Below are 19,126 nucleotides of genomic sequence, written 5' to 3'. Positions count from 1 at the left end.
AATTAATACAAGAAACAGATGTGAACCACCGGGTGGGTGGAAAGAGTGGTCGTGTCCTCTTCCAGACACTCAACAGGGCTGTTCATCTCCTGTGACCATTCTCCACCAAGACACTCGTTGTGCTGGCGCAGAAGGGTGCTGCTGGTAAAGCTGAGCCCTTTCCCGCTGCCCTGACAGCAGCAGCCCTCGAAGCCTCCCCCACGCCTGTGGTTCAGCTGCCTCCAGCTGCTACTTGCAGCCAGGCCTGGGGGACAGCTCAGCTTGCAGGGACTGCTACTGCAGGCTCTGTGGTGTGTGTACAGGAGGGATTTCAGGGGGAAAGGGATGCCAGATAGCCTGCTGAGCTCATAGGTTCCATAAACATTTGGGACTTGATTCTTCTTTTCATGGCTTTGATAATGCTAGTGTGATTTAGCATGTCTTTGACTTTGCACGGACATCATCTGCTGCCCATGACCTTATGTCATTTGCACTTCAGTTGGCCATCCCCTCATCTCCCTAGTGACTATTCCTCTGGCAACTGCAGTAGGCCAGTGAGTTTCCTGGCTTGGGTCTCCTCTTCATGTTCTAGCATGTGTGGGGAGAGCTTACACAGAATGATGGGCTTAACTTTGGCACACACCACTAGTGTGGCAGTCATGCTGGTGAGAGCCTGGCTGACATCCTCTTTTTGCCTGTTTTCCCAGGTTGTTGCACTGTCATCGTGGAGTCTCTTGAGAGATTCAATCTACTATACACTGTCTGTTGTTGCACTCATTGTGGTAAGTTTTTGAAGGTTATTCTTCTGTGGGAGCCCACATGTAAAGGGAACCTGCTAAGAAATCATAGTCTTGTAGCTAAGATCCTAGCTCCAGGAGTCTTGTGGTTTTCTGCTCATGGAAGAATGTTCTTGTGATCTCCCTGGTTCCATAGAAAAGCTTGGCCCAAGGGTGGGAGATTGAGGAGTGTCCAGAAAGCCCAGAGCGACAGCTGGGGAGAGGTGTGGTTCTCCAGTCCCAGTGCAGGCGTTGGGTGCCGAGCTGAAACCCCGCTGCAGTCCCTGGAGCAGATGTGTTGGTCAGCCCTCTCTTGACAGCGACCCTCGTGGCTTCCTAAAAAATGTCTGACCTGACCTGTACGGAGAGGCAGCATTTGTGCCCAGAGGATATTACTCAACAACTACAAAACTTTTTTTTGCACATAGTCGGAGCAGGTCTTGTTCAGTGCATGCTAGCAGCAAATCCTCTAATGAAAGCTATAGTTTCAGTAATTCTTCGTGGTGCTTCTGTTCCAGCTTTCAGCAAGCTCAGCAAGTACTCTGAATCTTTCAGAATCAGGCTATGCAGTGAGAAAATGTTAGCACAAGTGTTTAGATAAAGATACTGCCATCAGTTTAGCATTACTTTTGCAACCAATACTAAAGTCAGGAAATGTAAAAACTGACTTTCCTGGTAATGGTTTCTACTTTGCTTTTTTTTATTTCTGGGCTTTGTTGTTGTTGGGTTTTTTGTTTTTTTTTTTTTTTTTTTAAGTAAAGTCAACTTCCACATGTAAGCAAGAAGGAAGCTTCAAAGTCAGACAATGTACACTTGCATTTCTGAAGTTTGCACTACTTTTTTTAGTCACAGTTTGAACACTGTGTTTTGTCTTGCTTTCATTCTGCATGTGTCTGTGTACCATAATTATTCTGTAGGTGTAAAGGCCTCTGTCTTATCTCAAACAGAGGGTTTGCCTCAGCCGTTTTACTTTTATTCCCCATACTGCAAGGCCAGCCTTTTTGCACCTGATGAAAAATAACGCTTCTACTTAATTATTAGGAATGAGCTGCAAAATAAAAAACTTTTTTTTTTTGGTTTGTCAGCCTGACACTAACCTCATAGCAGAAATTGTTGTTAAACAACAAACCAGGCCACACCCCTAATTGTAATAAATTACATTGCATGGGCTTAAAGACATCTAGCAGGTGTTCTTTTAGTTCACTCCACAAGAAGCACAGATGTGGGAAGTTGCCTGGCATTTAGCCTCCTGGTTTTTGGATTGGGTGTTTCATTTATTGCATGATGGCAAACAAGTTAAAAATCTGTTGAATCTGTCACTGGTTTTTAAATTCTTTAACCAAGGCAGATTTTTTTCATGGCTGGTTCACCCTTGTGGTTGTCACCTGCTTCAGGATGTTGAGAGCCATTCTTTATTTTACCGTGTCCCGTGCAGCCCTGAAATTCCTAGCTATGTGTCCTACATAAGGAGAAAGTTGTGTGGCTCACTGAACAGACATTTCTATGATCCTTAAGACTTCTCTCCTATACTTTATTTCTATATAAGCTGTTCTTCATAATTACAGAACCGCAGAAGTCCTTTTCTTTTGGGAGTGTATCCCATAATACCAGGATACAGTTATTTTTTCCCCTAAGCCTTGGGTTAGCTTCTCTCTAGATGTATGTCCACTCTTCCGCTCAACTTAGCAGCTGTGAGGTTCAAAGCCCTTCATGCAGGCAGGGTAGCAGGACTGTGCAACTCCAGGCAACAGTGGAGGCTTGAAGGCATTGCCAGAACTCTTACTCCATGTTACAGCACCACGTGGCTAATTGCGGCTTGGGAGATGTGAAGCGCATCCCACTTCTCTTCAGGTCACTCCACAGCAATCACTGCAAATGACTTTTAAATACCTGTTAGAGAAAAAGAGAAAGATGCAAGGAAGGAAAAACACTTTAAATGGTTAAAGAGTTAGCTTCCACCTGATTTGCTGACCCTTTTATATGCAGTATTGCTCCCCAGTTGATGGTAAAGGAGGTTTTCTCATTTCAGAGCTAAACATCGCTTCAGTTTGGGAAGTTTCTCCTCCCTTTCACTCACCCAGGGACCCCTGCCTTCACAGCGGCTTAGATCTTTCCTATCCTTTTAAGGCAGAATCAAATTTAGGTGGCAACACGTTGTTATTCAAATACTGGCTCTCCAGTCACTGATGGCTCAGCTGGGAGAGAAGCCACAGGCTCTGTGCAAAGCTTAGCAGGACCTGCACTTGGTTCCTTTGTTAGATTTCTGTTTGCCTTAAATTTTGGAGGGTGCTTAAATGCTTTGCCATATAAGGCTATCTTTTCCTATCAGGGCCTTGAGACTTAGCTGCAGCTGAAATACAATCATCTTTCTTAAGGGATGATACTGCCTGTAGAAGGTTGCTCTCACAGTATTTTAAACAGCAGCTTTTAGTGCCGTATTGTCAGTTGTACTCCACTGGTGTTTTTTACTAATCATAAACACACCTGAGGGGAGATAAATACATTCCTGCCAACGCTGAGATGCTGCAACTTTAAAAAGCTTGTTATTCTGTTGGGTAAATCAATGTGACTTTGTCTCCTTCCATTTCCACTAGCAGAGGAATTACAGTGCTGCAGTAATAAAGAGCAAAACGGTGTAAATTCACCTGTTCGCTGCTCCGGGCCGTTTGATAAGAAATGAGTGAACTCTAAATCACAGGGATTGGAAGTGGATAAACCACACTTACCTCACCTTGATTCGGTCTTGTGTTTTTTTATTTTTTAAAAACCTTACAATAGTATGGCAAAGCTACCTCTTTGTCTTGTAGAGCCTGGCAAAACTGTTACTCCTTATTTCCCTTGAAAGGAAAAAGATGCCTGTGTACCCTGACTTGCACGGATTTGGTTAGAGTCATTAGTGACAGAAGTGGGATGGGTGCTATTTTTAATCACGAAGCTCAGCACACATGTTTTCATGTCCCTTCACACCAGCGCGTTGTAACCTAAACCAGGACTTGTTGGATTAGATCCTGGTGACTGAGCCCTAACAGCACGGGGAACGTTTTTGTGGCCGTGTTTTCTTCCGCTATCCAGCGTGGGCATTGCTGCCGCGCGGGGGTTGCCGTGGGCTGCACAGGGCGGCTGGCCGCCGGCGGGCTCGGTCCCCTGCCCCCGCTTCCCTGGCGCGCTGCCAGGGCTCTCGCTTCCCCGGGGCGAGGCGGGATTCCCGCCGCTCCGCGTGGGCCTTTGGGGGGCCTGAATGGAGCCTGCGCTGCCCGCCGGGGCTGGCGGGACAGGGCGGCTGTCCGGGCCGCTGGGTGCTGCGCGCAGCGCCGGCTCCGGCCTCCCTGAGAAGGGATCCCGCGCACCCTGCCACCACCCGCGGCGGCCCGGCCGGCCCTGGGGCGCTCCCGCCGCAGCAGCCGTTGTAGGCGGTCACGGCACACCGGCTGAGCGGCGCTGAGGCCCCCAGCCCTGCGGGTGACAGCCGAGGTGGACGGCGGGAGCAGCTCGCCACCGCTGCCCGCCTCTGGCGGGAGGGGCGGCGGAGCCCAGTGCCCCCCGCCCTGCCGCAGCCGCCGCGGTGGGGCGCGGGCTGTGGACCGCTGCGGCCACCTGCCGGTCGCCCCCGGGGCCAGCCCGGGCAGGCCCTGCCCGCACCGGCGCCCCCCGCGGCACCGCGCTGCCTTCATCCAGCACGCCCCTCGCACCTCGAGAGGCGCTTGTTGCCCGAGGCGGCTGGCCCCGCGTGGTTACAAAAGCTTCAGCATCCGTCTGCAGGTGTGCCAAAGCAGCCGTCGCAGTCAGCTAGCGTGGCGGTCACACAGATCTTGAGGAAAGAATGCCCTGGGCCCAGCTTTCAGGCAGCAAAGCCTCGCAGCAGCTGTGGAGCTGGCTGTAAATCCCCACCGTGATGGCCCAGCTGCTGCTCAGGGCCAGGCAGTAGAAGAAGCCGTGGCTCCGGTGAGGCCTACCGCGCAGCTCTGAGCAGGCAGAGCCCCTGCGCCGGCTCGCTTCCATGTGGCCTGTAACCACTTCTGCTGCCACAGCCCCAGTCACGCAAGGATCCGGCGATGCTTGGGAAGGAGCCTCTGCCTGCCTTTGCTGGGTGAGAGATGAAGGGTGGGGAAGTTCAGAGGCTGGGCCAGAGGGCAGGGCCAGAACAGGCCAGAGCTTACTCCCATTGCCCTGAGCTGCTCTGTCCTCTCTGTCCCCTGCTCGGGTCATGAACTGTTTCCAGCTGTGATTTTGTGTATAACGTACCTATTTTTAAACTTTTTCTCCACAGTTTATTTATGATGAAAAAGTTTCCTGGTAAGTCAATCCCTTTTCATTTTTTTCTGATTATACCACAAAAGCTTCAGTAAGTAGGGTTCATCAGGAGAAGAGGGTAAAGTTAAAAAGTTCTGCAGGGTGATTCAGGCAGCAGTTTCCTGCTGCGTGAGAAACCTCTGCACAAGATAGGCTAGAATAACTCATTTTCTGAGCCAGAGGAAAACCTAGGAGAGTGTCACTTGGACTGTTTACCAATACAGTGGTGGCAGTGGGTGCCCTCTGCCCACCCTGCAGCAGCCTGGGGATGGCATTGTGCTCAGCAGAGGCAGAAACTGCTCTTTGGGTGCTGGTGTCCCAGGGATTTCAGCCACCTGGGAATGGAAGGGGCCACCCAAGCAGTCTGATAACCGTGTTGTGCAATATAAGTGCTCCAATGTTTGGATTTTTAATAATTTAATATTTTTAAAAATAAAAGCTCCTAAGGCAATTTCAAAAAGTGAAAGATTGATTTAAAGAAAGAAAAAAAGAAAAACAAAATGCATAGATGTTAATGTCTCGATGAATGTGCTTAAATGTACTGCAATAGGTATGGTAGGTTAGGAGGGCTTCAAACATTTTTAAAAGTGTACTTTCAGTTGTTTTGCTTTCATGGTTTTGTTTGCAGCACCTCTCAGGGCTTGTAAAGTGACAGTGGTAGCTTTGATTTCATGCACAGCCAGTATTATTTAGATTACAAGCACTAGGGGGAGTCAGGCTTTTTGGGTTGCATGTTTTCTTAAACTTTTCTCAGTAGGGGATTTATGTTTGATTTCAGAAAAGGATTTCTGAAACACTTGAGTTTTGCAATGGCTTGTTTTTCTTTGTTTTGTTTTGTTTTTTAAACTAAAATTGACTCAAGACCCAATTGTATTCGTCTGTGACCTTCAACTAAAACACATCAATGCGGAAACTGAGTATTCAACTGCCAGAATCAGGGAATGAGATATTGCTATGGTTAGTGCAGTGTCTCAGAATCCATAAAGAGGAAATGGCCCATGACTCTATTAGTATATAGCATTCTGATAATGGATGATTTCCACAAAGACTAGCAGTTTGCCATAGGATATGCTATCCATATTGCAGCATTTTGGTCAATGAAAAAAGTTACATAGAAACAAGTTCTGCAAGTCACATGCTATTTGGTTTTCATACAAACTTCATTGGTTTGTTACAGAAAAAGTGGAGAAAAAAACTGACGATATCTAGTCGGCAGTTTCAACTGCCGCTTGTTGCATTCTCAGTGGTTATGCAGCAGCAGTAGCAAAAGAGGAGCTGCCCCTTGTTCAGGTTGTCTCAGCATGATCAGTGTGCTTTAGCATACTCAAAAAGCCCAACGACCTTCTTCAGACCCGTGCAGGCAGGGCAGGATGGCCACTCCCCACACTCTGCCACAGTCATCACAGGTATTGTCCTTACAGAAGTGTATGTGTTCCTTGAGTGCATGATTTGTTTGCTGAACTTGTAGGTTTAGTCACTTGTTCTGATGGAGTTGATTTGGCCAAGTAAAACCAGAGCAGAAGTCAGGAAAACAAAGGGGACATCACACATCGGGGGGTGTGCCATTTCTTTACTCCTCCCCTTTTCTAGAAGTGTGTTAAGAGCCCAAGAGAGTCAAGCCTTTCTTCAAATTTGTGGCAAGACAGATGGGGAATGGCTGAACCCAAGCAGCTGACTGTCGTGGCCTGCTCTCATGTGTTTTCTGTATTGCTCTTGTTTGCAGGTGGGAGTCCTTAGTCTTAGTGCTGATGTATATCATCTACATCGTTATCATGAAGTAAGTCAAACAACCCTTGGCTTGTTTAGGTTGTAAGGCGTCCTCCTCCAGTGCTTTTTCAGAGGTTGTAGAGGTAATTAAAGGGAGCCACAGGCTGTGGGCAGGGCTTCCATTGCGTCACCCAGCTTGCATGCCAGCTGCACCTCCAACGGCAGGGGTTAAAGCACCTTGCCCTGTCATGTGCTTATCTATAATTGATCCTGATGAGGCAGGAAGGGGCTTCTTATCCCCATAGTACAGATCTGAGTATCAGACATCTAAAGGTCTACACCAATACATGCAGCATGGGCAGCAAACAGGAGGACCTGGAAGCCATTGTGCAGCAGGAAAACTATGACATAGTTGCCATCCTGGAAGTGTGGTGGGGTGACTCGCACAACTGGAGTGCTGCAATGGATGGCTGTAAACTCTTCAGAAGGGATAGGCGAGGAAGGAGAGGTGGTGGGGTAACCCTGTATGTTAGGGAGCGTTTTGATTGTCCAGAGCTTAATGATGGTGATGACAATGTTGAGTGTTTATGGGTAAGAATCAGTGGGAAAGCCAACAAGGCATGTATCATGGTGGGAGTCTGTTACAGACCACCCAACCAGGATGAAGAGGCAAACGAAATATTCTATAAGCATCTGGGAGAAGTCTCACAATCGTTAGCCCTTGTTCTTGGGAAGGGACTTCAACTTAATCAGCTGTCTGCTGGAAATACAATACAGCAGAGAGGAAACACTCTAGGAGGTTCCTGGAGTGTGTGGAAGAGACCTTCCTGGCCCAGCTGGTGAGGGAGCTAGCTAGGGAAAGCATCCCATGGGACCTGTTTTTTTGTGAACAGAGAAGGTCTTGTGGGTGATGTGATGGTGTGAGACTGTCTGGGGCATCTGTAGTGATCATGAAATGAGTAGAGTTTTTGATTCTCAGAGAAGTAAGGAGAGGGGTCAGCAGAACTGCCACCTTGGACTTCTGGAGGGCAGACTTTGGCCTGTTGGGGAGACTGGTTGACAGAGTCCCTTGGAAGGCAGTCCTGAAGGGCAAAGGAGTCCAGGAAGGCTCAACATGCTTCAAGAATGAAATCTTAAACATGTGTGAACAGGCTGTCCCTGTGTGCCAGAAGACCAGCCAGCAAGGATGAATACTGGCCTGGCTGAGGAGCAGGCCACTCAGGAGAGCTACAAGGATGTTGTGAGGTTATGCAGGGAGAAAATTAGAAGGACCAAAGCCTAACTAGAACTTAATCTGACTACTGCTGTAAAAGACAATAAAAAATGTTAATATAAATACATTAGCAACAAAAAGAGGGCTAAAGAGAATCACCATCCTTTATTGGATGTAGGGGGAAACACAGGACAAATGATGAGGAAAAGGCTGAGGTACTTAATGCCTTCTTTGCCTCAGTCTTTAGTAGGAAGACCAGCTGTTCTCTGGGCACCCAGCCCCGAGCTGAAAAACAGGGATGGGGAAAAGAATGCAGCCCCCACAATCCAAGTGACCTGCCACACCACCAAGACAGCACAAGCCTGTGGGGGTGGGTGGGACCCAACCCCCACCCACCCCAGGGTACTTAGGGAGCTGGCAGCAGTGCTTACCGAGCCACTTTCCATCATTTATGAGAGTCCTGGCCAACTGGGGAGGTCCCCATTGACTGGGGGTCAGTCAACGTGATGCCCATCTACAAGAAGGGCTGGAAGGAGGATCCGGGGAGCTATGGGCCTGTCAGCCTGACCTCGGTGCCGGGGAAGGTTACGGAGCAGATCATCCCGAGTGCCATCATGCAGCACCTACAGGACAGCCAGGTGACAAGGCCCAGCCAGCATGGGTTTATGAAAGGCAGGTCCTGCTTGGCTGACCTAGTCTCCCTCTGTGACAAGGTGACCGGCTTAGTGGATGAAGGGACAGGCTGTGGGTGCTGCCTGCCTAGACTGTAGTAAAGCCTTTGACAGTGTTTCCCACAGCGTTCTGCTCGAGAAACTGGCTGTTTGTGGCTGGGATGGGTGTACGTGAAGCTGGTAAAAGGCTGGCTGGGTGGCCAGCACCAGAGAGTGGTGGTGAGTAGAGTTACATCTTGTGGTGGCCTGTCACAGGGGGTGTCCCCAGGGCTCGGTGCTGGGACCTGTCCTGTTTAACGTCTTTATCAGTGCTCTGGAGCAGGGGATCAGGTGCACCCTCAGTAAGTTCACAAGTGACACCAAGCTGGTGGGGAGTGTTGATGTACCAGAGGGCAGGGGCCTCTGCAGAGGGACCTGGGTAAGCTGGACCAAGGGGCCGAGGCCATCTGTATGAGGTTCAGCACGGCTCGGTGCCCCCATGGGCTGGGGCAGGGGGCTGGAGAGCTGCCCGGTGGGAAAGGGCCTGGAAGGCTGGCTGATGGCCGGCTGAGTGTGAGCCGGCGGTGCCAGGTGGCCAAGGAGGCCAACAGCGTCCTGGCTTGTGTCCCAAATTGTGTGGCCAGCAGGACCAGGGCAGTGACCGTCGCCCTGCGCTCGGCACTGGTGCAGCTGCCCCTCGAACCCTGGGTTCAGTTTGGGCCCCTCACTACAAGACAGACACAGAGGGGCTGGAGCGTGCCCAGAGCCCCCAGGGGGGCTGGGGAAGGGGCTGGGGCACAGCTCTGCTGGGGAGTGGCAGTGGGGGCTGGGGGTGTTCAGCCTGGAGAGGAGGGGGCTCAGGGGGGACCTGATCGCTCTCCACAACTCCCTGAGAGGAGGCTGTAGGCAGGGGGGGTCGGTCTCTTCTCCCAAGTCACAAGCGACAGGACAAGACTGAACGGCCTCAGGTTGTGCCAGGGGAGGCTTAGACTGGGTATTAGGAGAAATGTCTTCACCAAAAGGGTGGTCAGGCCCCAGAACAGGCTGCCCAGGGAGGTGGTGGAGTCTCTGTCCCTGGAGCTATGATGTGTAGATGCAGTGCCTAGGGACATGGTTCAGTGGTGGGCTTGGCGGTGCTGGGTTAATGGTTGGACTGAATGATCTTAAAAGTCTTTTCCAATCTAAACGATTTTGTGATTCTGTCATTTTATGCTTTACGGATCTTATTCTGTGTGAACTGACCAAGGCTAATGCAGCAACTGTATGGCAGAGCAGAGAACCAAATCCATCTCTGAGTCCCACCAGAGCAGCCTCTTCTGTCTTTGCTTTAGCATTCCTATTCAGAAATAAACACACAGAAGATTCCAGTCTACTTTTTATGGGTGCAAAACTCCATAGCAATTTGTTCTTGACTGCTTGGAGTAAAACTACAGCACAATCAACATTGATTTTCTGAGCATCTGGCTTGTGCAACTTCTTTCACACAAGTTCATGCTAGCAAAGCTAGTCTGTTCTGCTGTGTGGTTCCCCTCCTCCTGCCTTGTTTTTAAAAGCCAATAGAAAGGAAACCCAGATTTAAACTGGAACATTCAACAAAACCTACCAGCTGCCAAGCACACCAGTGGTCTTGTCTGAACAAGTAAGAGTAGAGATTTGTTTTGAAATGATGAATAGAGTAAATATTGTGAGAGCAATTCTCAGTGAGAACAGCAAAACACTCAGGCTAGGTTGAAGGGAAAATGAGTCAGAATTTATCTCACTTCTAATACTTAGAAACTTTTCCTTTAACATGGAGGGTGGCTTCACCCTTGCAACAAGTTTCACCCTTGCAACAAGTAACTGACCATCAAAACAGACAGTTTTAATGTTTGAATCTAAAATGTGTTGGTTTTTTTTTCTGAAAGCAATGCCATAACATTTCAGATGTTTCAGACCTGTTTGGATATAGCTGTTGAGGTTGTTGGTCTGATTAGGGACCTCAGGCAGGCGTTCACAGTGGTCTGCCCTTGCCTTTGCGTGTCATGGTGGGGTCCTTGACTCGTGTTTCTGTCAGCTCCTTGGCTACTCTAAATAAAATAAGAAATAAAGTTTTTCCCCTCCCCCTGCCCTCACCCCCACGAAGATGAGATGGAGGTGGATCTTAGCATATGGTCTTGTGTTCCTGTGGTAGGTCTTCACAGGTGAAACAACACTCATGCTCTGGTGTGATTAAAAAAATAAATTTGGAAATTGCATATTCAGAATATTAATTACACATAATACATAAGCATACGTGTCTTTGAAGATTCATGTCTTGTATCTTTCATCGCCTTCTGGGTATGGAGAGATTACATTGTATACGGTTTAGTTAGAGCTCTGGCATACTGTGGCTGGATTTCCTTAAAACCAGAGGGGTTTTCTTCCCTCCCTTAGCTGGATCACAGAGGATATGAGTCTAGGAAAGGAAGAATGTCAAGAAATCCACATAGAAGAAGCAAAGGTGCATCTAGACTTTATTTCATTTGTGCAGGTACAACTCAACCATACATCACTGCTTTGAAAGGAAGACAAAAAACTCTGCAAATATGGTGAACGGTTTAGCAAATAACACAGAAATGGACGATAACAGCAGCTGCGATGCCACAGTGGTATTACTAAAGAAAGGTAACTGTTCCAGTAAGTCACCCTGCTTGCTTGCATCATTCTGCATGTTTACAAGTTTGTCTGCTAGTCGTGTGATGTGGACTGCTGCTGTCTTATCAGCCGTGAAAATGGGCAGGGAAGTGGCATTTTTGTAACCACCCCTGCCAGATGACCATGGGCCCTGTGCCTGGGGGCACAGTGCGGTGACCCAGCCACCACATCCTTTGCCACTTAGGCAGCTCAGGTCTCCTCTGGACAATTCTTGCTGCTGGACAAGTCCCTGGCTGAGAGGAGTCCTCCAGCTTCAAGCCTGACTTGCCCAGGGCTACTTATTTAGACGCATGCCATTGTAAGTTGTCCTGTGAGGCTGTTAAACTGCACTGAAGGTGCCCGATAACATCTAGTATGACCAGTTAAATTTAACTCTATTCCAAAGCAGCATAAACTGAGCAGGGAAAAAGGGCCTACTTGTACTAGCGTGTACTTTCCCCCCCCAGTGAAGGGAGAGCGGGGACTCTGTGCTGGTCTAGGTAGTGTGCTCTTACTGCACATGATGTCTTGAATGTGCACAACTTTAAGTGGATTTCACATTGGCTGAAATCTGCTCCCATTTGACTTTAGTCATAATTACATATAAAAATGATTGTATTTCTTCAGCTAAAAAAAAATTCACCTGCTCTGTAGCTCAACAGCAGTAGTTCAATGTGTGCATTTGCAAGCATGCGCTAAACTATATTTAGAGAGGCTATTTTTTTAATCTTTGCAACAGTCAACAATCATGTGCAGTATGATTGGGATTTATAGGCACCTATCCTCAGGAATAACACACCACCCCCACACCGCCCAGTCACTGGTTTAACCTGAGAAGGAGTTCTGTCTTGTCTAAAGCATTCCTGGTCTCTGACTACAGGTAGGCTGCCCTTTCTCTTCTGCTGGACTTAAAAAAAAATAATAACAAAAATAGGTGTTTCTTCCAGCAAACAGTGATTAAAAGACATCGTGTGTGTATATAGTAAGCAACTAATCATGAAATGTAGAGGGGTTTATTTGCTGACATGAAACCCTTTGAGTCTACCAGAGGCCAGCTATCAAGATACTGCCTTGTTGCTGAGGGAAGGCTTTTGTGAGTGCTTCGCACTCTGATTTGGGGAAGCTGCTTTTGTGGGAACACCTATCTGTAGCCTGAGGCTCTCAACAGTGAAACTGTTCTGGCAAGATGACTACGCTCTGTACCAGTGAAGCTGGACTGGTAAAATTCAGTAAGCATAAACTCAGGCCTTAGTCATCTAAGTTTACCTGGTGGCCTCAGGGTTATGCACAAATGAGCCAGTTCTGATTGTGGGATTTGGTTTAAGTCTCCCCAGAATGCATCTTTGCATGACACTGCTCAGCTACTGGTATTTTTTTGTTGTTCTGGACACTTGTGGTTACTCAAACTGGCTGAGAAAGGAGGGTGAAAAAATTGCATCATTTTCTTACAGATTGTTCCTGTACAGGCAGGTGCTCTGCTGTCCACACTTGCCAGTAGCGTGGGGTCGCAGCGCCCATTGTAACAGATTGCCTGAGGGTTCAAACACTGTTGTTTCTATTCCAAAGCCTTTTCTGAACAGAGTACCAAAAAGAATCAAACAGAAGAATTTCTGTGTTTGGGGCAGTTCCCCCAAGTGCCATGCAGGAAATGCCAGCATGGAAGAAGTCACAAGGAAAAGCTGACTGGCTGGTTTGAATTTTTTTTTAATATGAATGACCCCACATTTACCTACCCTAGTTCATGGAAACCTCAGTCAAAAAAAAAAAAAAATGACACTAAGGCTGAGGAGATACTCTTCTGTAAGACTAACAGTGATGGTAATAAATAGTAATGCCATGAAACATTTGCCAGTGTTCAGCACTGATTTTAATAAACCAGAGCAGAGATGTGTCAGGGAAGACCTCCGGTTTCCCTGCTGCCAAGTCCAAAGTCCCTAAGTCCCAGAATTCACAGCCTGAGGTAGCATCCAGGCACAGAAAGGATGGATGCTGGCCCTGTGCCACCCCAGAGGGTAACAGGCACTGGCTCTGTGCCCCAGGTGGATCACAATTCAGGTGCCTGCCTCTGTGTTCTTGTTCTTTGCTCCTGCACTTTGGGTTGCACCCCATGGACCGGCATGTGTGCTTGCTGCCAGGTTTGATGGCACTTTCCAGCTTTGAGCTGTGAGCCCAGGAAGCAGGAACCTTCTTTTCATTTGCGCTGGTGTCCTGCAGGAACACAGTGACAATTTCCTCACCCCTATGTATGGCTGGTTAATGGTGAGTGAGGCCAATATCCTCACAGAAGCGCAGATTATAACTGTGGAATTAATGCAGTTTACTGTCGCACCATTTCCGCCTTAGCGGAATAGCTCCTGTGGAAGCAGTGATATGCCTAATGCAGGCCTGTGATGAACTGTGCAGAGTAGATTTAATTCTCTGTAATGAGCATGAGTGAAGATACGATGCTGGCGATTTCTTTAAATACAGAAATTAAGGTCAGAGGAGGTATATTTTGCATGGTGGTAGCTGAAGGAATGGTTCTTACAAAGGACTTCTGGAACCTGTGGGTTTATTCTTCTAAGAGCCACACAGTGCAGAGAGAGAGAGAGAGAGACTGCTGGAAGGCCTCAATTTCTTTTTGTTGCTTGGCTGCAGGAAATTTCCACCGTAAAGCCTCAGTGATCATGGTGGATGAGCTGCTGTCTGCCTACCCACACCAGCTTTCATTTTCTGAGGCTGGGCTCCGGATCATGATAACCAGCCACTTCCCTCCCAAAACACGTCTCTCCATGGCCAGCCGCATGTTAATCAATGAGGTATGTCTTTTATCTCCCCCCACCTCTTGTTTTCCTTCTGAATTTGCCTTTTCCTATAGCAGTGTTTGGGTCAAAATCGAACTTGTGTTTCTTCTGGATCCCTGATAACATTTTCCCAGGTTTTATCCTTTTGACACTGACTTCATTAAATCATCACTTGGTGTCTGTGCCCATGGAGATTTTAGTAGAGAAAGTTTCGAGCTGTTATGTGGTTATGTTACCTGTAGCTGTTGCTCACAGGAGGTGCCCCCCTGCGTTGATCTGACATTAATATGGTTTGCACTTATTTAATATTATGGCACTCACTGAGTCAGCACTTAGTCTGGCCCTGATCTTGTAGTACTCCTGGAGTAATTTCTGCAGCCACTGGGCCTGCTTTTATAGAAGTAGTGTATGTGAGATTTATCTAGTCATCTGCAAGCAGGCATCACATTATACCTGCTCAAAATTCATCCCTTTTGCTTTTAAAGCCAAATTTTTAAAGAACTCTGCACATCTCTCTTTCTCTGTTCCTCCCTTTATCTTTAAAAAATTAAATTAAAAAAAAATCTTTCATCAAGAGTTTGTGCCTGTATTTGCAGAGACAAAGGCTGATCAACAGCAGGACTTACACCAATGGTGAGTCAGAAGTAGCAATCAAAATACCTATCAAGCACGTGGTTGAGAATGGAACAGGCCCCAGCAACTCTGCCGAGCGGGGCGTGAATGGCACGCGGCGGGATGAAGACATGGCTGAGGCTGGGAACGAGACAGAGAATGAGAATGAGGATAATGAGAACAATGAAAACGATGAGGAAGAGGAAGATGACGATGACGATGATGACCATGAAGGACCATACACACCTTTTGACCTACCCAGTAAGAAGTTCCTGGGTTTGTGTTGTTCCAGAAAGCAAAATTCAGTTTGGGTGTGCCAGAAAGCATTGCAGATGCGTGTTGAGGTAGAAGTGCCTGCAGCTTGCTGTGTAGCTCCTGGTCACAGGCAAAAGATGAGAGGAACTGGGAAGTGGCAGGAACTTCTCAGGGTACAGACTCCCGGGCTTGGACACTCCTCTGCTGCAGCTCGTGCATCGGCCCAGTGCTGCTATTTCAGTCAGAGGGGAGAGGCAGCAATCTCCATGGAGTGGTTCCTGCCCCCAGAACCTAGTTCACTGTCTGGAGAGACCCGTCTCTCTCTGCTGACTGGAAAGGGAGATGAGGGTGGTGGGGCCACTGGCAAGGTACCTGAATGCAGGTCAGATGTGTCTGCATCTAGGTCTTAGCTTTGCTGGGGAATGGGGTGCACTCTTAGGTCAGTGGTAAGGTATAGTGCTAGCAGAGACAAGGCAGTGGTGTTGCTGATGCAGAGCAGAGACAAAAGAAGGCCCTGGGCACCTCTGCTTCCTGCTGTTAACTAAGTGCAGCCACAGTGTCTTCTCTTTCTGGGGGGCTTAGAAAATCAGAACAGCTATGTGACTTGTGAAAAACCGCATGTGCCTACAGGGTGGCAATCTTCTTTTTGCCAAGTCCCTCTTACCCCATCAGGCCTCTAGTCCCAGGATGATTATAACATATCCCTGCCCTACCTTTGACTCACAGTTGCCATAGCTGGCAACATCTGCTGGGTTGCAGACAAGCCACAAGACTGTAGGGACTGGTCCTGCTCTTTACAGGTGAGGTATGTTTTTAGAAACTCCCGTTCAGATCTCCTCACTCAAACAGCATAGCTGTAGTTTGAGTAAGGAAAAAACCCTGAGCCTTGAAGTAATTTAGATGGCTTATGGACTGTGACACTTAAGTTCATAGCTGGCAAAGGTTGCCGTGGTCCTCTGGCAATCTCTGGTACAAACCCCTGCTCAGAGCACATTGCCCCAGGCTGTGTCCATTTGAGTTTCAATTATCTGTAAGGATGGAGGTCCCACAGTCTTTTTGGGTACCTGTTCCAGTGTTTCACCACTCTCATGGTAGGAAAAAAAAAAAAAGAAAATGCATGACTTATGGTAGCATCTATTCTGAATTTTCCTTACTGCAAGTTGAGTTCATTGGCTCTTACAATTCCATTGTGCACTTCTGTGAAGGGCCTGGTGTCATCTTTTCTGTACCCTCCCACTGGGTGGTTGAATATGGATTGGATCTCCTTCCAGAACTTGCCTTTTATGTGGTAGCTGTAAGTAGTGTGCCCAGGGAGGGCAGCAGATGTGCTCTGACCCATTATTTAACAAACTCTCAGGGAGGAACTTCATACTCTTTCCCTGTGCTCCTCTCTGCCCTCCAATCTCTGCCATCACTCTGTGATCTTCCAAACAAAAAATGTCTTGTCATTATCTCCTTGGATAGCAGTTAGGCTGAAGTGTCCCTGGCATCTTGTTTGTTAATATTAACAAAACAATAATATTCTGGACTAAAGCAGACTAGCATTGTGATTGTTTCTTTTTTTTTTCTTTCTTCTTTTTTTTCTTTGTGGTGTTTTTTGTTCTGCTTTACAGCTGGCAAGATAGAAATCTTGAAGTGGCTCTTCACATGGCCACTGAGTTTTGTCCTGTACTTCACAGTGCCCAACTGTAACAAACCACACTTGGAAAAATGGTTCATGGTTACCTTTGCTTCTTCTACCCTCTGGATTGCAGCCTTCTCCTACATGATGGTGTGGATGGTATGTACCAACTGAAGCATAAACCACAGCCTGGGAGAAGTATCAGAAGTGGTTTTGTCAGCTTAGGGAAATGTGTGGGAAGTTCTGCATACCTGAATTTTTAGATGAGAAACCTCAAGCAAGTCTGCTTCCATTTCTATTAGACCTGGCTGCACTCAGAGAAGATAATTAGGGGCCAGTAGCCATGGCCTTTGAACTTGATTCAGGGCTGGAATTTTACCCGGTTTCTTTAACGTGGGGAAAAAATTACACATGCACCAGTTTAACACCTTCTTGTCATGCAGGATAGTGTAAGGAAGTCCTGATGCTAGTAAGAATCTGGCCTCTCTAGCTTTTCCTTTTCGTGAAGCAAGCAAGCTTGAGAGACAGTTATGAATGATAACACTTTGAACTCAGCATGAACAAAAGCATGATGTTCAGCCAAATTCTTGCACAGCTACTCCAGCCAACAGGAACTTAGTTCTACCTCATTATTCTAAAGGTAAAAAGGGGTAAATAAAAATGAACACAAGGAAGTCCAAGCATAGTTGGCCTGTTCACGGGGTTTTGTGCACTGGCTGGATAACTGAGCCTGTTAGCTTGCTGCAGGCCTCATTACATGATATGTGTAGGTGAAAAGTCTTAAGTTGTCCTCACTAGGATCACAGTAATAACACAGCATGGATTTTGTTCCTTCTGGGGCAGTCTGTACTCTTAAGCAGAATCAGGCAGTGATGGGGCATTGGCATCAAGAGAGGGTCTAACAAGGGAAGCCAGGTTGTGGGCTGCTGCACGTGCAATGTAGTGCATGATTCATGGTCTGTCTCTGCATGGGACCTGAAGAGCATGAAGATACCTCGCAAAAAGCACTGGCCACTTCTTTCCCTGTTAGAAAGGGGGCGATTACAAAAAAATCTTTGCTGCCTTCACAGTTCATTCTTGCACTAAATGAAAAACCTGCAAACTGATCAAAGCAGTTACAGAAGAGGGGGGTTTATTTTTTGTTTGCAGTAACTCATGTTACCCTGAACAGGAAGTAGAAAGTTACTTTTTTTCTTCTGCTTTTGATCTGCAAGCATGAGGTGTTTTTCGAAAAAAAGCTATCCCAACTTTCTATGGCTGAAAAACTAGAGTCCACAGGGTCACTGTGCTGCCTCTAACATATGGTTCCTATTTCTTGGAGTATGCTGCAGAGTTGAGAAGAGCAATGAAATGTGGCTAGTAGGAAATGGGCATCATTAGGCAAAGGCATCCAAAATTTAAAAATTTTAATCAATTTGAGGAGCAGTAATTTGTCATAGACTGCATAGCAAAGGAAAGAGGAAATTAAAGGTATTTCTTCTCTGCTAATAGGAAATGTTTGCAGTCACCTGGGGATATGTCCTTGCATATAGCATTTTCATAGTATAATGAACCATAGGGTTGTTTTAGTGTCTGTTTAGCTCTTATTTGTATATAATAATGTCTATAAATTTCAGTCAAGATCAGGAGACTGTTACACAGGGTAGTGGACTACCATATAGTCTTATTTCCAGTTTAGTGTCAGGGAAGTTGTGGGTGAAAGGTGCAGAAGCAGCTAACCAAAGAGGGAATATAGCAGGTAAGTGTTACGGTCTGCCAGATGATGAATATACCAAAAAAGCCTGTCACTGCTTCTCTTTAAAACTGTGAGTTTGCACTGAGCTATAAACTCTGTCTCACTTGAATCTTGCAGAATTGGGCCAAGGAGGTCTCTGATTTTAATTCTTGTAAACAGCTTGACAGTTTATTTCCTCTCCTTAGGTGACAATCATTGGCTACACTCTGGGAATTCCAGATGTGATCATGGGCATCACTTTCTTGGCAGCTGGAACCAGTGTGCCAGACTGCATGGCAAGCCTCATTGTGGCAAGGCAAGGTAAGTTCATCACAGAGATGTCGTACTGCTGTGGAAGAGTTTCCATGTGTTGTCTTCCCTTTTAGGTAGCACAGATGTGACCTGAATGTGAAGGCACACAAAGCCTTTCTTCCGAGGCTGAAATTTAAAACAAGAAGAAGGAAATTAATTATGTTGCTATTGCAAAGCAGCTAACAGGTTCTTAATGATGGAATGGAACAAGTTTTGGTGCTATTGTCAACTTCAGTCCTTCAACATTTTTCTTAATATATCAGTGGTATAGAATTGTTTAGAACATGGCATAAGGGTTTTTCAGGTCACTTTCCAGCTTTTCTCCACAGTCATAAGGGCTGGCAGATACTACTGTTTTTAAGGAAAACTACCCCCTGCCCCTCCACCTTGTGACTCCAACTTTTTTTTTTAAGAGAAAAAGAATGTTGTCAGTACTGCTTTGGGGACCAAAACCAGTAGCTCTTCATTGAAACAACCAGCTACTTAACAGACTACCTGAAGACCTAATCTAATCAGTGCAGTATAGAAACTCCTGTGTCATGGTTACAGTGAAGCATCAAAA

The 19,126-nt window shown here is 47.0% G+C and overlaps 1 protein-coding gene across 4 annotated transcripts in view; it reads left to right on the top strand.

The window, feature by feature from the left end:
* Positions 1-19,126, top strand: part of SLC24A3 (solute carrier family 24 member 3) — a 182,243-nt gene that overhangs the window by 137,811 nt on the left and 25,306 nt on the right. For 2 of the 4 annotated variants that reach the window (XM_037406042.1, XM_037406040.1), the window contains exons 7-14: positions 687-761; positions 5,023-5,048; positions 6,769-6,822; positions 11,125-11,258; positions 13,905-14,065; positions 14,647-14,923; positions 16,531-16,697; positions 18,459-18,573. In XM_037406042.1, coding sequence (XP_037261939.1) covers positions 687-761; positions 5,023-5,048; positions 6,769-6,822; positions 11,125-11,258; positions 13,905-14,065; positions 14,647-14,923; positions 16,531-16,697; positions 18,459-18,573 — 1,009 coding nt within the window. Of the gene's footprint in view, positions 1-686; positions 762-5,022; positions 5,049-6,768; positions 6,823-11,124; positions 11,271-13,904; positions 14,066-14,646; positions 14,924-16,530; positions 16,698-18,458; positions 18,574-19,126 lie in introns of all 4 variants that reach the window. The other 2 variants (XM_037406041.1, XM_037406039.1) reach the window with 1 other exon arrangement.

This window comes from Falco rusticolus, chromosome 12 (genome assembly GCF_015220075.1).
Source record: "Falco rusticolus isolate bFalRus1 chromosome 12, bFalRus1.pri, whole genome shotgun sequence".
Taxonomy (NCBI): domain Eukaryota; kingdom Metazoa; phylum Chordata; class Aves; order Falconiformes; family Falconidae; genus Falco; species Falco rusticolus.
The sequence above is the reverse complement of the archived record's forward strand: the minus strand, read 5'-3'. Positions and strand labels throughout refer to the sequence as shown.